Source organism: Penicillium cinerascens (assembly GCF_028974065.1).
Source record: "Penicillium cinerascens strain IBT 15544 chromosome Unknown contig_6_segment0_segment0, whole genome shotgun sequence".
In the NCBI taxonomy this organism is placed as follows: Eukaryota; Fungi; Ascomycota; class Eurotiomycetes; order Eurotiales; family Aspergillaceae; genus Penicillium; species Penicillium cinerascens.
The window spans coordinates 1,559,583-1,580,208 of record NW_026695295.1 but is presented as its reverse complement, the minus strand read 5'-3'; the positions used below and the strand labels follow the sequence as shown (position 1 = coordinate 1,580,208).

General features: G+C 51.8%; 8 protein-coding genes across 8 annotated transcripts; 2 read left to right on the top strand and 6 right to left on the bottom strand.

Annotated features, from left to right (window-relative positions):
• Positions 1-2: 2 nt before the first annotated feature.
• N7498_006573 (putative Patatin family phospholipase) lies at positions 3-2,451 on the top strand (the record flags this gene model as incomplete). The annotated part of the gene is made up of 3 exons (XM_058453635.1): positions 3-257; positions 332-1,179; positions 1,230-2,451. The coding sequence occupies 3 exons, from the start codon at positions 3-5 to the stop codon at positions 2,449-2,451; spliced, it is 2,325 nt and encodes a 774-aa protein (XP_058307826.1).
• Positions 2,452-4,790: 2,339 nt separating this feature from the next.
• Positions 4,791-5,345, top strand: N7498_006572 (uncharacterized protein; the record flags this gene model as incomplete). Its single annotated transcript, XM_058453634.1, has 1 exon — positions 4,791-5,345. The coding sequence occupies one exon, from the start codon at positions 4,791-4,793 to the stop codon at positions 5,343-5,345; it is 555 nt and encodes a 184-aa protein (XP_058307825.1).
• A 2,012-nt stretch (positions 5,346-7,357) lies between these two features.
• Positions 7,358-8,628, bottom strand: N7498_006571 (uncharacterized protein; the record flags this gene model as incomplete). The annotated part of the gene is made up of 3 exons (XM_058453633.1): positions 7,358-7,950; positions 8,015-8,281; positions 8,331-8,628. The coding sequence occupies 3 exons, from the start codon at positions 8,626-8,628 to the stop codon at positions 7,358-7,360; spliced, it is 1,158 nt and encodes a 385-aa protein (XP_058307824.1).
• A 975-nt stretch (positions 8,629-9,603) lies between these two features.
• Positions 9,604-10,461, bottom strand: N7498_006570 (uncharacterized protein; the record flags this gene model as incomplete). The annotated part of the gene is made up of 1 exon (XM_058453632.1): positions 9,604-10,461. The coding sequence occupies one exon, from the start codon at positions 10,459-10,461 to the stop codon at positions 9,604-9,606; it is 858 nt and encodes a 285-aa protein (XP_058307823.1).
• Positions 10,462-12,057: 1,596 nt separating this feature from the next.
• Positions 12,058-12,842, bottom strand: N7498_006569 (uncharacterized protein; the record flags this gene model as incomplete). Its single annotated transcript, XM_058453631.1, has 2 exons — positions 12,058-12,632; positions 12,692-12,842. Coding segments are annotated over 2 exons (726 nt in total), but the record flags the coding sequence as incomplete, so codon positions are not given.
• A 650-nt stretch (positions 12,843-13,492) lies between these two features.
• Positions 13,493-14,867, bottom strand: N7498_006568 (class I mannose-6-phosphate isomerase; the record flags this gene model as incomplete). The annotated part of the gene is made up of 4 exons (XM_058453630.1): positions 13,493-14,419; positions 14,470-14,613; positions 14,674-14,775; positions 14,829-14,867. The coding sequence occupies 4 exons, from the start codon at positions 14,865-14,867 to the stop codon at positions 13,493-13,495; spliced, it is 1,212 nt and encodes a 403-aa protein (XP_058307821.1).
• A 595-nt stretch (positions 14,868-15,462) lies between these two features.
• Positions 15,463-16,308, bottom strand: N7498_006567 (uncharacterized protein; the record flags this gene model as incomplete). The annotated part of the gene is made up of 1 exon (XM_058453629.1): positions 15,463-16,308. One exon carries the CDS (start codon positions 16,306-16,308, stop codon positions 15,463-15,465), a length of 846 nt encoding a protein of 281 aa, XP_058307820.1.
• A 1,670-nt stretch (positions 16,309-17,978) lies between these two features.
• N7498_006566 (Alpha/Beta hydrolase protein) lies at positions 17,979-18,667 on the bottom strand (the record flags this gene model as incomplete). The annotated part of the gene is made up of 2 exons (XM_058453628.1): positions 17,979-18,078; positions 18,138-18,667. The coding sequence occupies 2 exons, from the start codon at positions 18,665-18,667 to the stop codon at positions 17,979-17,981; spliced, it is 630 nt and encodes a 209-aa protein (XP_058307819.1).
• Between the last annotated feature and the right edge of the window lie 1,959 nt (positions 18,668-20,626).

The following is a 20,626-nucleotide window of genomic DNA, read 5'->3' as shown; positions in this document are numbered from 1 at the left end:
CGATGCACAGGCCTGTTATGTCGGTATTGGGCGACTCCACAATAAATCATTGCCATGACGAACCCCTTCCGAAGGTTCCCCGGCGCACCCTGCGCAAAGCAATCTCGATCCCCGCCGTCTCATCTCTCGTCAGAGACTCATGGAATTGGGCTGGTGACACCCTACACTCCTACCGCGACGGCCTCTCCGCCGACCAGCGAAAGCAGCGGGCGGAAGTCGAGGACCGCAAACAAGTTCTCTACCTGAAGATCAAAAATGTGAGTACTCATCTCCCTGGTACCTGGCACGCAGTCACGTCAGCAGAGTCGCCCTTCTAACCATAACCGGACAGGCTGTGTCGTATGAGGAATGGCGGAGCTGCGCCGAGGAGTTGGACGTGTTGGAAAACCACGTTGTTTGGAAAGAGGACCCCGAGTGCGCCGAGTACCACCCGCGACTTGTCCAAGAACGCCTGCGGCAGCTGGAAGAGGCACGCACCAGCTGCGACGTGAGTCGTATGCTGTTTCTCGTCCGCACCGCTATGAGCCGCGACCTCGGCAAGATGAGCAACGCATCGCTCTACCGCCACTCGCATATAGGGACGAAGAACCTCATCGATCAATACATAACCACGGCCCTCGACACGATCAGGGCATTGGTGGAACTGTCGGTGGATAATCGCTGTGACGGGTTGGAGCTGAAATACATCCTGGACCAGTTGCTAGCGGCTCGTCAGGCGTTTGGCCGGAGCGCACTGCTGTTTTCTGGAGGTGCGACTTTCGGCATGAACCATATTGGTGTTCTCAAGTCTCTTTACGAGCAGAACCTCATCCCGCGCATCATCTCTGGGGCTTCGGCGGGGAGTATCGTATGTGCAGTGTTTTGTACTTGCACCGACGATGAGTTGCCGGGGCTTTTGGATACTTACATCACCGATGGAGATTTTGCGGTCTTCAACAAACATGGCCAAGAGGAGAACATGTTTCAAAAGACGGCGCGTTTCTTGAAACACGGCTCATTCCTTGACATTTCCCACTTGGCAAACACCATGCGCGGTTGGTTGGGCGACATGACCTTCCAAGAGGCATATAACCGAACACGACGGATCTTGAATATCTGCGTGTCCAGTGCCAGCATGTACGAGCTTCCGCGGCTGCTGAACTACATCTCGGCCCCGAATGTGTTGATCTGGTCTGCTGTGTAAGTCTTGGTCGGCCTTTTCATCTCATCTTGATGCTAATAATTTGCAGGGCCGTATCATGCTCCGTGCCTTTGGTGTTTAAACCCTTCACATTGATGGCCAAAGACCCCAAGATGGGGGAGGCAATACCATGGAACGACCTCCACAAGCAGTATATCGACGGCTCAGTTGACGGCGACCTCCCGATGACACGGTTATCCGAGATGTTTAATGTCAACCACTTCATTGTCTCCCAGGTTAACCCTCATGTGGTCCCGTTCCTACCAAAGGAAGATGGCCTGTCAAATTCTGCCGAGCACCGGGCACTGCCTGGTTGGCTGAACACGATGACGCATCTTGCCAAAGATGAGATACTTCACCGAATCACCGTCCTTTCAGAAATGGGGGTCTTTCCAAATTCCATGACGAAATTCGCCTCCATTATGAACCAGAGATACAGCGGCGACATCAACATCTACCCCGAACTGATTTCTTCCAATTTCCCTCGCCTCCTGGAGAACCCGACACAGGAGTTCATGCTTGAGGCATGTCTCAGCGGCGAACGCGCAACCTGGCCTAGACTGAGCCAAATCCGCAACGCATGCGCCATCGAACTGGCACTGGACAGAGCCATCCAGCAAATGCGGGCCCGCGTAGCCTTCAGCCCGGGTCAACTTCAACTGCGCATGCAAGACTCCATTCGTCACCCGGCCGACTCGACAGAAGGCGCCGGACGAGGACGAGCGCGTGTTCCGTTTCGGAGAAGAGCCTCTCACAGCCACGAGCTTGTTCGAAGACGGTCCAGAGTGTACTCACAGAGTCAAATCTCGCAAGAACTGAGAAAAGCACGCAGCACAGTATCGCTCGAACAACCCTTCACCTTTCCCGACGCAATTTCCGTGGCCCAGCCCAAGGCCCATCTTCGGCGATCTTCAATATCCTTCGGTGGGGCATTCACGACTGGGTCAGATAGTGACGATGACGAGGATCCCGAGCCCGTCTATACCATCAGCCCAGGGCTGTCAAACAACCGGGCATCATGGGATGGATCTTCCTATGGAGCAGATTCTAGGCATGGCCCGCGTAGCCCAGTCCGATCGCGGCGATCGTCATTCTCCGGCAGGTCACCACGGTCCGCTTCAGGCCGACGAGCATCACCAAAGCAGGGCTATGCGCCTTCGGCTCGAGAGATCTCTATGGCACTGTCCTCATCCTCGCGCCACCTGCTAAGCATGACGCCGTCCGTGTACCCGAGCTCTCCTGAAGCCGTCGTCCGCAAACCGCGCCATTGAAGAACGCCGCTTCGTTCTGACGCATTCCGGCAACACGGCTACGTGCCATCCTATTCGAAGTCATGCTGAACGACCCATCCCTCCTAAGTCCGATGCGGGCCACTCGGACGGGAAGAATCCGTGCAAGACCACTCATATCCAGCTTATCTCCGACCCTGATTCTTATATGGTAAACACTACTCGCATTGGGATTCTCACACATCGCTTTTTTTTTATCAAGTCTCTTTTGTCTAGACGGGTCTCTGGTATTTCATCTCGGGCATTTCATCTCGGGTTTTTTTTGGAGAAGTCAGAATAGAACACGGTTCAAACCTGTCATTCATCTGGGTCTCCGGTGTATATAGTGGAGAATGGGCTGCAACATAGGCGACGGGAAAGTTTGCGAGGTTACCTGGCTTTTAGACCCTTGTTTTTAGTCAAATCCCTCTAGATCGACATAGTTCATTTCAGTTAAGACAAAATTCCGCTCTTGGCGCTTCCCGTAGACTTTTCCCCACTGTAAGCGCCGTGGGGTGATCTTGTATGGAAAAGGCTGGCCGGCCAACGACTGATGAGGTAACGGTGGAGCGTCGGCAATCCGTGAAGGTTATTCATCGGCAGAACAACTGAGTTTTTGCATGAAACAATTCAGAGTTTCCGCTCTGCATGGGCATGAATAGCTGGGTAGCACTGAGAAGTGTTTTTGACTTTCGTTCTAAACATATTTCTTAATCCGTCTAAACTCATCAGAGTAAGCTTGAGATGTTCTCCTATAAAAGAGTTCCCTCCGGGGCAATGCCATATCCTAGTGACCACTATTCACGCACTTGACTTGGAGTCAAATTCCTCGCTGCTTCCTCATGACAGCCCCAGGGTAATGCATCACTCAAGGCTCGCTGTTCAGGGAGGTTCATATGCAGATCACCCAAATATCCACCTCATGGATCCACCATTCGAGCTAAAAACACCTTGATACGGTTTAGACTGCAAGGTCCCGCCGCGCTAGTCCAACCTCGTTCAGTGGCTGACGACGCAGACTCAACTCGACTTTGACGGAACCCTCAAGAACTTGGCCTGGCCTTCCCCTCTTCTTGAAATACCTTTTGCCTGCATGAGTCCCCACTGTCAGCGCGTACACTATGTACGGTACGGGAGAAAAAGCCAACACAACATGCGCCAAGATGCCCTCCCGAGCCGAACCGTGCTTGGACAAGATCAACCTGCTCAACTCCCGTTTACAGTAGCAGAGCAGAGAATGGGCAGCTAAGGCCGAGGTCCACTTGCGATCAACTACAGGCAATTGGATCGCAGTTATCAATCAGTGGGAAGCCTTTTCCTCCGTCCACTTTTGCACGTTGCCCAGCCCACTTCTGTTGCGCCCCTGATACACAACCTGTATCAGCCTCCAGAAAACTCTGGCAACCCTAGCATGACGATATAAATCATTTTTGAGGTGGTTGGCAAATGGACCTGGAGGCTCCAAGCAACCGATGAACCTTGCCCTGCATTTCGGACTTAGCGAAAGCCGAATCGAACCTTGCCCGGGCGGAGCCTTCCGGGTCCGAGCCTGCAGGGCCGACCTTGAAAGTTCGGACCGGGCTCCTGCCCCAAGGGATTAAGCTCGTCGGTCATACATATTCCTTGCTCTTGGCCCCGACCAGCCCGAGTCTGATCGTGGAAACCCTTCCCCAACGGGCAGGTGGCCCTGCCCATCTAAACCGACGGGGCAATATGATACGGTCAGTCCACCCGGCACCCGATATACACGGAACATGATCGTCACCGCGTTGTCTGGACCGCTCCCATCCTTACCCGTTCAAGCTGTCTTACCATGTACGCGAAGGTCGATACCTGCCCTTTTCCATCTCACGCGCCACGTTTCCGCTGCTATCTGCTTGTTTAACTCTGGCTGGCCAACAGCTACCATGCGATACGAGATAGAAAATATCTCAGTCCCGACTGGAATTGCCGGCTCCTACGACGCCATCCCTGGCTCTCGTTGGCACTAAATATGCTAGTCGCACCGGATTGTACTTCTTGTGGGTCCTTCCGGTACAACTGATCGACAGTCCATTACTTTACGGGTCGTCCGGTGCGTACGGCGGCCCAGCCTCAGAGGGAAATTGTAGAGATCATTGCCCGATCACGAAAGCTCCATATCGGAGGTCTCCATCAGGTTTGAGGACCCTGCCACGTTTCGGGGACCTAGCCTCCCATAGCCCTATAAAGAATTTCTCGATCGCCGTGCCCCTTGTGAATTTTCTTTTGCCCCATCGCTACTATATATCAATTCGGTTGTGATAACTATCCGAACGTTTCCATTCGTTTTCATTCAAATTTCAATCCATAATTCATCCACAATGAAGTTCACCGGCGTCGCTGCTATGGCTTTCATGGGCTGTGCCCTCGCCCTGCCTCATGCTCCTTCTTCCAGCGGATCTGTCTCCAGTACTGTCACCCCGACCAGCACTGTCACCCCGACTTCCTCGGCTACCCCCAGCTGGCCCTTCGAGAAGCGCCAGCTGCCCATTCCCTCGGGCATCCTCTCCGGCCTGGAGTCCGTCTTCCCCGAGCCCACTGGTCTGCCCACTGGTTTCCCCAAGCGCCAGTTCTTTGCTACCTCGAGCTCTACTTCCGCTAGCTCTACTCCCGCGAGCTCTACTCCCGCCAGCTTCACCAGTTTCCCCACTGGTCTCCCCAAGCGCCAGTTCTTCGCTACCTCGAGCTCTACTCCCGCTAGCTCTACTCCCGCCAGCTCTTCCTCCAGCTTCACCAGTTTCCCCACTGGTCTCCCCAAGCGCCAGTTCTTCGCTACCTCCAGCTCTACCTCTACTCCCGCTAGCTCTACCCCCGCAAGCTCTACTCCCGTCAGCTCTTCCTCCAGCTTCACCCTGGTCCCCACTTTCCGCGTTTAAATAACTTAAAACAGCGCTCTTGACAATGCGCACGCGGATTAGACTGGATTAGGGACGGCTTCCTCAAACCAATCACTGAGACAGACTGAAAGGATCTATAGACGCGCTGTTCAGTGATGGTTCTGATATATTTTTTGGCTTTTGGATCTGGACTGGATTGGACGTTTTACTTTTGGATTTGATGAATTTGCACCTTGTACGGAATATGGGCTACGGGTATAGATGGTTTGGATGTTTGAATGCCTCAATGACAAGCCTCCAGTACACGTTGGCTCATTGTTTCGCTCGATTTGAATTTATATCTTTTGCTACGGCAATACACACTCTTTTGATACTTGTATGAGCTCCTGCATTCCATTTGATATTGATGTCTAAAATCCCTTGAAAGGCATTGCTTCTAAGATCGAGAATCGTGGATGCCTTGGAAGTTATAGTGGCGATGTAAAAGGTTCCAGTCCCCACCGGCCCTGCATATTGCGTCAGATTCTAAGATTGTGATGCGTCGTCCAATCGATGACGAGCACGTGCGGCAGACTTGCCCGTTGATCAGCTAAAATGGGTCTGGCCTTGATACGCCTTGTTATGTCACGCCATTGTTGTGCAAGATCTCAATATTCCAAACGCCATAGCCATGCTTCCGATCTGGATCTATGATACAATCCTTTGTATGATGGTTATAAAATGTAGATCTTCTTTTTGATTAAGTTGGAAAAACATGTCATTCAAAAATTAATCCAAGCTTAACTCAGGACACTCCCACATGCCGGAAAATGGTCCTAGCCTGATAACACGCCTTGGTCTCTAGACCTGCTGATGATGTGATACCAGGAAAATGATTAACGCTCATTTAGACATTCTCTCATTTTTGAGCTGTTCTTTCAGTTTTAAGCGTTTTGTGAGCCCGACGTCACAAATGTTTTATTCCCGCCAATCCTCATCTCTATCATCTCACCCCCGTCGAGGCAGTCATCCATATTCAATCTTTGACCGAGGGACTTCCTAGATGAGAAAGGAATATCCAAGTATTTTCTAAGGTTTCGGAGCTGCCTCTGCTCAAACATATGCCTCCATTAATCCATTGTCGCTACTGATGACCGCCATGCTAGTGACCGTCGTTTTATGTCGGGGAATATACGGTACTGCGTGACAATCCCACTGGAGGTATTCATAGCGGGGTACGGGCTTTGGGACCGATGCCTTTGCAAGAGCCAATACAACTTGTGCATATAAATTGCGCGGGAGGCCTCCAGGGCCGGTTGGCCTTTTAGAACCACTTTTCAGGTGAGGAGAGTCTGGTGAGGACTGAACGATGAATAGACAAGTAGTGTGCTTTGAATCTATTCCTGGCTTTTTGCTGTCTCGATATCGCCATGTATTCGACCGGCAAAACCCATCTACCCCGCCCTCAAGACTAGGGAAAGCCGATCAAGACTCTATGTAAAGCACCCTCACCGTAGGACATAACAAGAAAGGAAAGCCCTCCCCGGCTCCAAAAATAAACTCAGTCCCCGAGGCACCCGCAATTGGACCCGTGGACCCTTGGCTTTGCGTGCTGAAACCTTGCACAGTGTCAGCCCGGCCAATCCAGCACTGCCATTGGGCCAGAGATCCCTTCCAAGGCTTTTCCCAAGTCATGATAGCCGATCATCTCGTATAGATAGATGTGCCGTGTTTATTTTTGGCTTGCGATGCACGGGGTTATTTCGTTATGGTCTGAGCTGCTGGAGGGGCGGGATAAATAGGTTGTTGCCGCCCCGTTTTCTACGTTGCTATTCGGGCTGTTCGCTCCGACTCTCTTCGGTACTTTTCTGTTTGATTTGAACTTGAATCGGAAAGATGAGGATATATCATGTACTACAGGGAATATCAAAGAAGAAAACGCCCTCGATGATGTGAGGATCCACCCACTCATCAATGTACCAGCATCGACATGTACTTGGGTATCAAGACACCTCGCTGACCAGTGTCCAGCTTCACATTCACCAGCATTCAGGCCAAACATAACGGCCACCTCAAGAGGCATGCTTTTGATCCGGCGGGTATCCATGCTCAGCCTCATGCTCAAGCCCAGTCACCCCGGGCTGCCCTGGCAACGGAGCCTCAGTAATCTCCTGCTGGACCCCAGCCTTGGAGTAATCATGACCGTACCCAACCTCATGTCCACGCCCGTCACTATCGACGAACCCGAAGCCGTTCCCATACCCATATCCCGCCGCGGCAGCCGCGGCAGCCTCGTCATTGTCCGAGTACCCCGGCTGACCAGCCCAACCCCAGGCGCCTTGGTTCTGCCTGGGTGTGGTGATGGTGGTATCATTCCAGCGTTCGTACAGATGACTTTGGTAATGATTCCGACGGGAGCGCTTGCGGCGGTACCGGATGAAGAAGAAGCAGCATGTTCCCAGTACCACGAGAATGATTATAAAGCCCAGGATTGGTAGTGCGATTACCATGCCTAGATTTACGCCAGTCACGGAGGCTGCACTGGGAGTTGAGAGGGACATGGAGGAGGGGAGGAGGACTTCGGTGAAGATTCTGGTCGGGGAGATTTCGAATGGGTTACCGATTGGTGTGCTGAAGTGGCAGTTGTAGCGGATGGATTCGAGGACTGGGATAAAGGTAAGTGGCTGCGCTTCTTGTTCTTTTTACGGTCGCTTTGTGGATTCACGTACAGTTTGCGAGATACACCTGCCCGCCGGTTGTTCCCGGGTTCACGGCCGCGGAGGTCAAGTTATAGCAGAATTCACAGGTGTTGATAATGTTATCGGCAAACGCTGAGCTCTTGCACCAGTTTTGGAAGTTGTTCGCTGTGGGGTCTTCCAATTCGAGTATCACAGCTGGCTCGATTCCCGCACATGCCACTGGGCATTGCGAAGTCTGATTGGTGATGACGGAGGGAACTCCGAAGACACACGTAGAGAATGCGAAGCGTAGGTTATCTGGAGCGCTATTAGCGATATTGCCACCCGTTCTCGGCGATTGACATACAGAGACCCCAGGTGACATCGGTTTCACCGGATAGGCGATTCACATAACTGCTTTCTAACTCGCAGGTGATACAGTCCTCGAAATCCCGACCCTTTGTCTGGTTGTACTGCGAGTCCAGACAGGCAATTTCGGAGACAGTGGTGTTTGAAGACGACCCCAATTTGCTGCATTTCTCGGCGCACGGCGAGCCCGACGTGGTTCTCAACCCCTGTACCGCGAGAGGGTTGCTAAGAAACAAGGCCGCTAGGACAACCGCCAGCGTCCTGAGCCGTGGACCGCAGTCCGAAAATCCAGGCATGATGAATGAGAGCAGCAGCTTCGGTTCCTTCCTTGACCACCAAGTAGGGAGGAAAACAAAAGCCTAGCGCCGGAGGAGGGCGATCAAGCTGTCATGGAAATAGAAGTTCGAGAAAACCAGTGACAGTCAGGAGGAAAGCCTTCTTTTTTCAGTCCCAGGGCGTCTCTCTCAGCGACCAGTGGGATGATTCAGTGGAGAGATCCTTGCTCCTGTGGGAAAAAAGTATGTGAGGCACGGAAAGTGCTGTTCCATGCAGCGTGAACCTGCTTAGTGTCGCAGTGTCGGGGGTTGGAGGGGATGTGTCTGTCAAATCAAGTACGCCCCTCACCAGGCTACCAGGCCGGCGCTTAGAGCTCATCGAACATAGGCTGAGGGGTTGGCTGAAAGTGCAGGGTAGGCCAGCGATCCCAGCGTGAGTGGATCTGGCGGCGTGTGACGAGTGTGATCGAGGCGCCGGGGTGATTGGTGATGGGCGGCTGTGACTCCTGCCACGGTCTTGCATATTCGCTGCACGGACCGGCGGGAGCTCGCGCCTGCCCCGCTGCATATCGCTACGACTCAGTGCGAGCATAGCTAGCGTGGGCACAGTGGGCTTTTGGTCGAGACGGATCTCGGCAGCTTGTAGCTTTCGGTGGTCAGGGGGCTGCTCGACGCCATATAGGTAGACGTTGGCAGGTGGAAGTTGAGTCTCTTGTAGTGGAGAAGTGGGGGTGGACTCCTACGATAAGAACCAACACTACTACGGGAAAACTGATGTGAAATATGGTGTATAGAAAGGAAAATCTGCAAAAAAGCCCCCAATGACCGCCACGAAAAACGTGTAAAATGTGTAGTAAAAGGATCCAGGAGGATATTAATTCCAACACCTGGCCAAGGCATTCTAGCCCCCTACAGACCATTCAAAGCTCAAAAAGACCACCCGAATAATCAATCTCTAGATCACAAATGAAGAAAACAAAATCCAGAACATTTCAATCACCCATAGAGTTCATCATAGGACGGCACCATCTCATGATGAACCGCAGGCTCGGGCTCCTGGTACCGCGGGCGGGGAGCATGTCGCTTATCCGATGCAGGATGCATACTGTTGAATGCATACCGCGGTGTATCCGGGGGAAGCGATGGCGCCGAAACAGACGATGCGGCCGTATAGCTCGTATGTTTTGAGCTGGTCGTTCCAGCGACCGAACACTCGGGCTCGGTCGTCGAGCTTTGCGTGCTGATTCGGCGCATGCGTGCCGTTACTGATAATGGAGGCGATCTTGAGGACCGGTCAATATATGAGTCGCAGTCAAGTTGGGGTGATGGGCGTGATATTTCTGCATACCCGCGGTGTCGTGCGTCTCCCGGATCGCCCACTCTGTCCCTCTCTTCGTCTTCTTCGTCGCATGACTCGTCGTCCAGGTTATCTTGTGTTTCGCCCACTCCTTGTCTTGTACTATCAATCCCGAGGCCTCGAGCGCGTGGTCTGCGGCCTCTCTCTGCTTGACGCCGTATGTTCTCGTCGAAGTATCCCTTTGGAATCGGCAGACCGGCGCTCGTGTCCCGCGTGTTGATACTGTGAGGACCGAGGTCATTCGGCCGACCTATATTGTGTGCTGGCACATCACCTATCGATATATAGCGCCGGGACTCATCGGGCTGGCTTCGATGACATGGCTCTGCGTGAGTTGTGGAAGGAAGCCCAGAGTTTTGATCTCTTTGGTTCCATGAGCCTTCAGTGGGATAACTGATGGAAGGGTCGCCCCAGCGAGAATGCAACTCGGACGAAAGTCTGCGCTTCCGCTTAAACTTTTTCATGAGGTTCGCCATGGCCTTCAACAGGTTGGTCATCGAAAAGAGTTCGAAATGGATACGCTGTGTATTTAAAAAGCAACGGCTTTAATGGGAGGACAGTCCACTCCCTAATGCGATGCGCATCTCAAGGTCGATCAAACTCCCCCACAGGGAAACGTGGAGCAGTGCCGCAGAAGACGGCAGATAAGAGACTGAGCCAAGATGTAACGAAAGAGGGCAGCGCAGGCAGCTTCGCCCGCATGGGTTGAACTTATATCAATGGGACGAGAGTGTCAACAAACGCTAATTACCGCATGTCTGTTGGTTTAGGTGGGAAGATCTTCTGAGATACTTGACGAGTTGGTGTTGGGAAATGACAAAATGCCCGGCTAGTGATGAGGAAACTCCAAGTTTTGGGGCCCGACACTATGGTTCAACCCCTCTGGCGGTGGCCTCCGGGGCGCCAACAGCAACAGCGCTTCAGGGGCAGTGACGAGCGGACCGCAAACGCGACAGGTGGTCGGGTGAAAGAGCCTAGCGGGCCGTAGTCGAGTGAGATAGCTTTGGAGACTGCAGATGTTGGTGCTCAGCTGCAGGACAAGAGGGGGTACGGGCGAGAAGTGGATTAATTTCACGGCCCCCTGTCGGGCCTTTGAGGATGGCAAAGGTCATTTGCAACACTTTGCGGCACAAGGCTTGCAGTTGACTTTTGACGGCGAGTCAGGCATGGGTTGCACATAGTATCGTATGCACGTCGTCCGCCGTCGTCTTGGCATGGCGCTTGTCGTGGGATCTGCACCTGCGCACGACTGCGCCGGAAGGACCATAATGGAAAAGATCGGAGTGCGCCCAGCGAGGCTATCTGCTGGTTAGCCGTTTACGATTAACGGCCGGGGGTATTCGGTGCAACCTGGAGCTGGCGACAGGGAAGCGGCTCCCGCCTGACCGCAGGCAGCGATCCACCGATCCACTTCGCGGAAGGTAACTCTCTGGTAGGAGAATGGCACAGCTCCAACAGGGATCAAAAGAGGGGTTCGGGTCCCGAGGAAGTTGACCATACGACACCATGTTTCACCGTGATGCTTCCGATCCCTGCACCCGAAGTGGATTGTTTTCGAGTCTTAGAGTCACCGGGTGAAGATCATGGCCGCCTCGAAGCAACGGCCTGGTAAAAGCAAGGAAGAAATCGGTGGTTCGGAACGCAACAAGGTTGATCTTCCCGCTGAACATGCGGCACGTCCCTACCGGAGCTTATCTTAGGCGCCGAGGGCCTTCGATTATGGAAAATGGGGTCGAGAGGGGAAGGGGAGTCGCAGAGATCGACTGTGGCACAGGCCACAGGCGTCTGTTTAGGGTCTCGATCTCGACTCCACTCACGTTGCAGCGCCAACCCTGATCGCCCTGCGTTGTGATTTGGAATAGATTTGGAATTGTACTTGGGTCCCTTTTACTAGGTCGCTACGAACTAGACCGTAGACTACTGACTGGAGAGTAAAATCCATTCTCATTTTCTCTTCCAGTGAAGAATGTAAAGACCCCAGTATACCGGCAAACATCAAACACCAAACTCCTCGCAGTTCATGACGGTCGTTAAGAATCGAAAGCTACCCCGGCAGCCTCAAATGCAGAGAATCAGATAACGTGTTGCACAATTCATCCAAAATTGGTAATTATCCGTGAAAGCACTGGCTTGGCTCGTTTTGGGCCGCGCGCGCCCGGTGCAGAAAGCATTGGCTCCGAGTGACTCCTTTCTCGACCATCTCCTGGTCTAGACGAGCGCTCAGCCGAGGCCGTTGGGTAGGATGGCTTAGGCATTGCGGACTGTCGCCTTGCATGAGACGACAGGTTTTGCGGCGGCGGTGGCTGATAGATGGACGAGCGTGCATCGTTATAGTGCACCTCACTCAAGCGGGACGGTTGGCCCCTGGAGTTGGGATAGCCGTATGAGGTTAACAAATCAGCGCTGTGCGTTGATGTTGGTCGAATTGGTTGGTACTTCGATGGATCATACGTTGGCAGTGGGGGCTGGTCCATTGAGGCTCGCGGGGCATAGTGGTAGTGACTGTAGTCCGGAGCAAAAGTAGATAGCGGCCGGGGATGTGCAGAGCGGGGCCCAGTCGCTTCGCAGTTGGGTTTGTACGCCGGCGGTACTGGCGGTCGCTCGGCTTGCTGTTGCTTTCGCTTCGCCCTCTCCTTGCGGGAGAAAAGGTGCAGGAGTCCACCCGTCACTGCGGGGAGTCGTTAGCGTTGCATTATCACCTCGGTTCCTGGGCCGTGGCAAACCTACTTGCCAGGGTGTTCGCAGAGACCTCGCCAATAACACGCGTTCGTTCTAGAGATCTTGGCTCTTGACCGGTACCGATCGTGTGATGGGAGTTCGGAACAATACTCGAACCCCGGTTGAGAAGCAAGCTAGCGATGGATGGCACCGGGAAATGTACGATGCAGGGTCAAATTAATCCATGCCAGTGCCAGACTTGCTTTGGGGCCCCCCCAATAACCGGGGTATAGTTAAGGAGTCGATCCTCAAGCGTGAGATTGACGGTCATGGCCAGCCCTGATATATGTCCCTGAAAGAAGCTTCCCGACACATTGACCCTGCTTCGGGTGGGATATTTTGAGGCGCATTGGGGAAAGAGGTAAAGATAGTAATTGACGGGCTATAGATAGAAAGGCCCATAATTAGCCCACATTTAGTCCGGATCTGATGCCAGCACATCACGCTAGTCACGGCCAGGCCTCGTCCAAAAGCGCCCACTCCATGCCCCGGCTGTGCCTACCTGCATCTTGCAGAATCCCGGCAAATCATAGTAAACCAACACTTTCACGGCCTTGTGACTGGTTGAATGTACGCGCCTCGTGAAATGGGCGAATCAATACCCCAGGTGAAACCAACACTAACATAGTGCAGACGCTACATTCTCGGGTGGGGGCTATCACCGACGGGGATCCGCACTGGATGATCTGTAAAAGGTCCGAGATGGGCATGTGTCTATTTCCCAAAAACAAGAACCAAGAAACAAGAGAGAGAAATCGACAACTCTAAACCTGAGACCTCAGAGCCTAAACCAACTAACAAAAGACCAATTTACTCTGCATAAGCGCGGTAAACCGCCAGTCCCTTGTCCGTGGTGAAATCCAGCGCCACGCCCTGTCCCACGAAGAACACAAACCCCTCCTTCAACTCAACCGTCTGATCCCCAGGCATCATCATAGACCCACATCCCTTAGTAACGATCATCAGACTAGGCCCAAGAATAGCCTTGTGCGTCTCCTTCTCCCCCGCGCCAAGACAAGTGCACAGAACCGCGAACTCGCTGATCGGGGGCGCATACACATCCGTCTTGCCATTCATGCCCTTGTCACTCTTCCGTCGCGGCAGGAGAGCGCTCTGGGCATCGTGCGGGACGAAGGTCAGCGCCTGGCCGAACAGCTCGACGCTGTCGCGTTCTGCAGCGGGGCAGAAGCCCGTGTTGATCACGTTGTCGGACCGGGCCATGCATTCCACGATGTCGCCTTCGAAGTAGGCGTGGATGCTGTCTGCTGGGACGAAGACGGAGTCGCCAGGTCCCAGGGTCATGTAGTTCATTAAGAGAGCAGCGACGAGGTTTCCGTTGTCGTTGTCGCCGAATTGCTTGCTCAGTCGTTCGAGCAGGACTGGGATGTAGGGGTCTCGTCCGAATTGGGACTCGGGGATGCTTTGCAGTTCTTTGATTGTTGCGGATACTGTTTTAGGGTCGGCATTCAATAATGATTTGCAGACTTGGCGTAATGTCTCGTCGTCGAATTTCGTATGCGAGGAAACGAATCTTTCCAGAGGTTTGAGCTTGAATAGTTCCTGGATATCGCTCAGTGGCTTCCAGCCGGCAAATAGTTCGAAATTTGAAAGCGCGATGGCGATCTCCGGTTTGTGGTTGGTGTCGCCGTACTTCTTGGGATCCTCCTTGTGCAACTTGGCTGCGAGATCCAAGTCTGGGTGGATTTGAAGTGGCAGTGCTTTGGAGAAGGATAAAATCTGTTGCCGTCAACTTTGTGCACACTTCAAGCAGCTATTTGCCATCGTACTTTTGGCAGGAATGGTATCTCTGCGCCCCATCGATCCAGAACAGATTTGCCAACCAGTTGGGGCTTCTTCTTCAGATATTCACCCAGATGCTCGCCAGTGGACAGTAGATAGGATGGATTCGAAGGATAGGTCCCCATCCACATCTGGAGAAAGCATGTTAGATCTCTTTCCTAAGGTTTATCCGCGTTCACAAGCCGTCGTACCTCTGAGTAAGTCTTGGAGTCGTCGATCCCCTCACTTCCTGGAGTCTTTGACCACAGTTGGGCCGCCAAGGAGCTTTTCCCTTTCTTGCCCCAGGGATCATTCTGAAGCGAGATTCCTTAGAGGTGAAAGTAGTATTGAGGGAGAAAAGGCATACCTTGACACCGCAGCGAAGTTGAACCACTGCATCGGCCATCTTGAGCCGAATTCTATTCTATTTATGGTCTCGATTGAAATCCAAGTCAAGATATGATGCGTAATCAAGAGTAAATTGTCAAAGGACGATGTTATGCCGTACTTGGTAGATTTAAGAAATTTCAATTCTTCTTCATTATGCCAAGCGAAGGATGTTGTCCATGCCATCATAGTGATCAAGCTCCCCTTCCAAACTATTTTCTCAAACTTTATTTTCAGGGTTGAGTACCAAATATCTCAGGATTTCCAGAGGGTACAGTGTCCGCCAATGGGAACGTTGAGCTAAGATTCCGGTACCTTCTTCTTTGCTGTGAATCAGACTGACGTCAGCCTAGAAAATTGAGCTCTCAGATAAGATTTACTCGCGACAAAGAATAAGGGTAGATCTACTTGAGCTTAAAAGATTGAAATAAAAATGTTCATTTGCTGAGAAATAAATTGTTCACTTGCCATTCTGGAATACTTATGAAACCCGGAATATAAACAAGTGGTCCACCAACGCCTTGAATGCCGCACTCCAAACGCCGCGCAATGACAAACCCACAATAAAAGCAAAAGCGTCATTCGTGATAAAATAGAGAGATTATAATTCGTCACTAGTAAAGGTCCTCAGGATCAGGAACCATCACCAAAGTCATAGGCTTCAAAGACGACGATCTCTTCCGATTCGCCGCAACAAACGGAGAAGTCCTCCGCCTGGGCGGCAATCCAAAACTAAGCCGGGACCCTGCACCATCAGAGCTATCGCCCAAGCTGGATTGCAGGCTGCGTCGGTCATCTTCCTGGCGTGAACTGGCCCGCGAAGGAGCTTGCGTTCTCGAAGTATAGTCACGGTCGTGTTCTCCATTCTCTTGAGACTCCGAGAATGAGCCTCGTCGAACTTGAGAGCTGCGACAGGACCTTGCTGATTGGCTTCGAGGAGAGCTGGGAATATCATCCAGGTAACGCGCACTAGCGGGGATATACCGGTACCGTGGAGTGTTCTGGCTAGAGGTCTCAGAGACTTCACTCGGATAATCCTGTTGGATCGGCTTATATGCAAATTCAGACTTCTTTTGCTCTGTTTGGCTACCTCGCTCCATGGGGGTTTCCCCTCTCAGTTGTTTGGGGCGAGATGCCAATCGAACTGAGAGCCGACTGGGGCACAGTGTACCCAGAGACAAAGAGTTGCGACGAGGTATAGTTGAGCCCGTTGAGGTGCTTTTGTTATCTTCGTCATCTTCCTCGCTTACTTGGCGAAGTTTCCGGTCGATAGGAGAGCAGTCTGGAACAAAACCAGGCCCATAAGCATGTCTCCGGGGAACCCGATGAGGGTTTTCGTATTGGTTCCATGAGCCCTCCGTCGGGACGGAGATGGCCACATCACCCCAACGCGAGTGTAAAGGCTTAGGGGACTCTGGTCTGCGGAAGATAGAAAGAGGTGTGTTGACAATGCCGGCCATATTGTCTGTTGCTGTGGCGGGTGATCCCCAATCTCACGCAGTTGCCAGGCAGCAGGTAGGATTCAAGCGTTGTGGGTAATATGACGAAGCACTCCGGTGCGGAGAAGGAGATGGGAACTGATCCTTCAAATAAATTGAACTGTGTCCTGGTCGACGTAGGGGGCACGCGGAATAAAGATTGGGAAATTTTGGAACTATTCTTTGGCCTTCACAACCGGGGATCTCCCGCGGACTGCATGCAGGGCACGAGTCAACGAGCGCAAACAATGAGGGCCTCGGATTGGACGCGGCCAAGGTGACGACTGACAAGGGTCTCAGTTGCGGGAGGAGGGGTCGCAACCAACGACTGTGTCAGATCCGAGGACTCAAGGATCGAACAAGGATTGTAAAGACAAGAACAAACAAGAACAACGACAAGCAATAAATACAAAACCCCAAATGATGCTGTTGGAAAGTCAAGCTCTGCTGAGCCCACGAAAACGAAACGTCTGAGCTCGAGCGAGAGGCCCCCAAGATATAAACCTTGTTCACCAACACGCCCCGCGCAAAAGTAGTATCCGACGTGCATCATGAAGTGCGTTGATGTACACAAGACAATGGACATGCATTGCCGCCGGACGGGAATGCAGGGTGGCGGAGAGATCGGCGGCTGACAAGGAACAGCGTTCCATAATTAGCTGCCTTTGTCACCCCAAATAGAACCAAATTAGCTTCAATCTACAATCCCTGTTCGGCTGCAACCCTCCCTCAGGCAGCTTAATTAATGGTATTTTTAGAAATAATTGTGCTGTATAGTCACCTAATCGGTGCATGCACTCTGCAGTCGCGCCGATAATTTGCTCCTCACCGTGGAGAAAGGACTTGACTTTAAGGCTGAGCTCACAAGTTGGCATGTGCTCACCTTTTTCAGCTCGCCACCTCTCTGCGATCTTTAGATTATGACGGCTACAGCAAAACCTGGAATAGATATCATGGACATAGAAAGATGCAGAATCTCTTTCCTCTCGAGACTTGGAGAATGAGTCTTTGGAGGTCAGCTGGAGAGCCAAGGTCCTATCGGACCTTAAAGTCATCCCGACCTCCGGAGTTTTGAGCGCCATGCTCGAGACCGTCGCATTTGCGCGCCACCCAGCTGACGTAAACTCATATACCTGGGCTCATATGGACAAACATAACGTTGCCTCACTTCCAGTGGGCTGTACGGAACCACCTCTGCTGCGACTACTGCGAACCTGGTCTCCTCCCTCCTGCAGATAAAAACCAGCCTCCTTGTGGGAATCGATGGAGGCATTCCCCGGCCTAAGAAAAACTGTAATATTTAGCTCCAGGAAAGCCAAAGCCTAATTAGGAGTGGAAAGGTTTTCTCGGCATGCCTTCACGAGTCCTTCTGCACGCACTTCCTATCCGCGTTTTGATGCTCCATTCTGTTCATGCTGATCGATCCCCAGAACCGACTCTAATCTATCATTTTCTATCCGCAACACCGGGGGAGGCCTTTCAATTGTCGCTGTGGGTCTAGTAGGTTGCGCTTCCTGCAGGGGTCTCTGATTTTGTTCAATGATAGTAACGTTACTCTACAAGTAAATCACAATGGGTTAGTTTCCACGTTCTTTTTGGCCTAGCGACCATTCATGACGGCTATATGGACGATTCCTGAAATCTCGATACCCCTAAGCAGTAAAGGACTTTGGAATAATTGACAGTATCATGTAATTGACATGATCCGGGCTGAAGTGGACGTGGTTTTGATCTTTGAAGACAGAATCAGGTCTATTCCCCAGGTTAGCTCAGCTCAATACAGGCAGTTCATCAAGTATTTTGTTGCTCACCTATGAATGGGATCGTTGTGTTGGAAAAGTCCGGTGCAAGCCGTGTCGCCCGATCTGATTTCCAAATTAAGTCTGTTTCCCGCGTCCACGACCACGTTGGTGGGCCAAAGCTCGTTATCGACGGAGTAGATTTCGTTAGGTACGACCGGGAGGACATCTGTAGAACGGTACTCTCGGTAGGGGAGCCAAGGTCGATGAAGGGGATGACCAGGCTTTGTCTTTCTCATGCTTACTCGGAGGAAGCCTTTGGTCACCGGCGCACCCTCACCGGTTGTACCGGTATAGAGGATCTCCGAGCCCTGGGCCGAGATATGTCGAAGACTGATAAACAAGTCCAAGTAAGAAGGAACGGGGCCATCGGGGCTCTGGCTGACGGAGACATTGAGATGAGCGACAATATGTCCGGTGATCTTGATCTCCTTTTCCAACGGCGGCGTGGTGAAAGAAATGATTTCAGACGGCCGGTTCTTGCCAGGTAAATCATAGCTTTGCTTTGTGGAAGGGGAACCTGTGGATTCCTTGAGAGGCATATCTCCATCGGTCTGGAGGAACAGCTTAGTATATTCAGTCCCGGCGATTGGCCATTCCTGCTCAAGCCTCGTAGGAAAGGCTTCTCTGACTCGGGATTATTGTATCCATTAAAGGACCGATACCGATATTAGAAGATCGATACTAAAATTAGAGGACTAGGAATAATACTAATACTAATAGTAAAGGACCGACACCGAAGTTAAAGGACCGACACCGAAATTAAAGGGCCGATATTAGAGGAATAACACCGATAATAGAGGACCGATATTAGAGGACTAACACTAATATTGAAAGACCAACACTAATATTAAAGGACCGAAACTAATATTAAAAGACCGACACTGACATTAGAGGACTAACACCGATATTAGTGGACCGACACCGACACCGACACCGACACCGACACCGACACTAACGCCGAACGACCAAACCAAGCAATTAGACTAAATTTGATGAAACACGAGGCTATAGCGAACTCGGGACTAACCTCAAACCGATTAGTATATACTCCTATCGCTATCGTATTTCCTAAGCGAGTGGCCACTCCACCGCCTATCTCCTACTTTACACCTATTTTTTCAACCAAAACGCCTTTATATTAATTATTCTACCTAACTAGACATGTAGGAGACTTATGCCCAATCTCACAATATATAGAATAGAGGTATTGACGCCGTCGCACTAGTGCTACCGACTACTAAATAGTCTACGTAGGTACTGCTAGAAACGGTGCCGTAGGTTATATAGGAGGCTTAGGGGCTTGCGTAAGGTGACCGACACTGATATTAGAAGACCGACACCGACATTAGAAGACCGACACCGACATTAGAAGACCGACACCGACATTGAAGGACCGACACCGACGCCGAACGACCAAACTAAGCACTTGGACTAAATTTGCTGAAAGACGAGGCTAAAGTGAATTCGGAGCTGACCTCAAACCGATTAGTACATACTCCTATCGCTAACCTGAGCAATAGCTTCAAATGTTGCCCCGTTTTCAGTTGCCCAGGGGAAGCTCACAAAAGTCTCCTGTGCATACTCATTGAAGCCATCATTTTTCCCTTTTTGGTAAGCGATGGGTCCAGATCACGGAATCCGAAAGACGGCCCTCCAGGGGCGACCTAGGGGCCGGGGATTGGCGAGGCAAGGGTTGGCAGAAAAGGTCGCGAGTTCGCACTGGGATGTCTTGGTTTTGGCCATACGGATGGTGATACCAAGTGGATTGTCACGTACTTTGCCAAAACACCTTTCACTCCTGCTGGGATTGATATCTACTCTCGGAGCAAAGAGGGGCTTCCCCGGAGTTCTGTCGATGAGATACTGAATGCTCTCAAGGAGCATGGTGTCAATGAGATCCTGGAGCTGGCCAACAATGTCTTCCAGATCCCGCAAAATTGAGGATACATCAAGTGTTTGGACTCGGGAAACTTCACAAGAAAGGATATGACACCATGAAGACGCCACTCTCGCCCCAGGGAAACATGTTATCTTCCCAGCCATCTACAGTCATGAGATTTTCATCACACAAAGAGCCATTGCCCGGAAAGCTGACCTCTTGTTTGCAAAGATGGTTCGCGTCCAGTGTCTGCGCTGTCGATGTGACGTGATGCTCCTCGATTTGCTTTCGTGCTTCCGCGGAAATTGTCGCGTCCTTAATCAGAAAGCTTGCAAATACCGCTGCGACGGAGAAGCTGCTATATCCCACGAATGGAGGCAGCTCCGATGTCCTGCCTGTAAAGAGTGGGAGGAGGAATGAATGCAGTGATATCATGGCAAGATTATAGAAAGAGTGGATGGCAGGGGCAGTACCGAAGCATGATTGAGCATCTCTCAGTCAATTCATCCGGTGAACCTCAACCCGTGGGAATAGATCGCGCAATCGGATCATACGCTGTGCAAATACTTGGCTGATGCGCTCCCCGTTGGGACGGATGGCTTGTAAACTCCAAGATTAG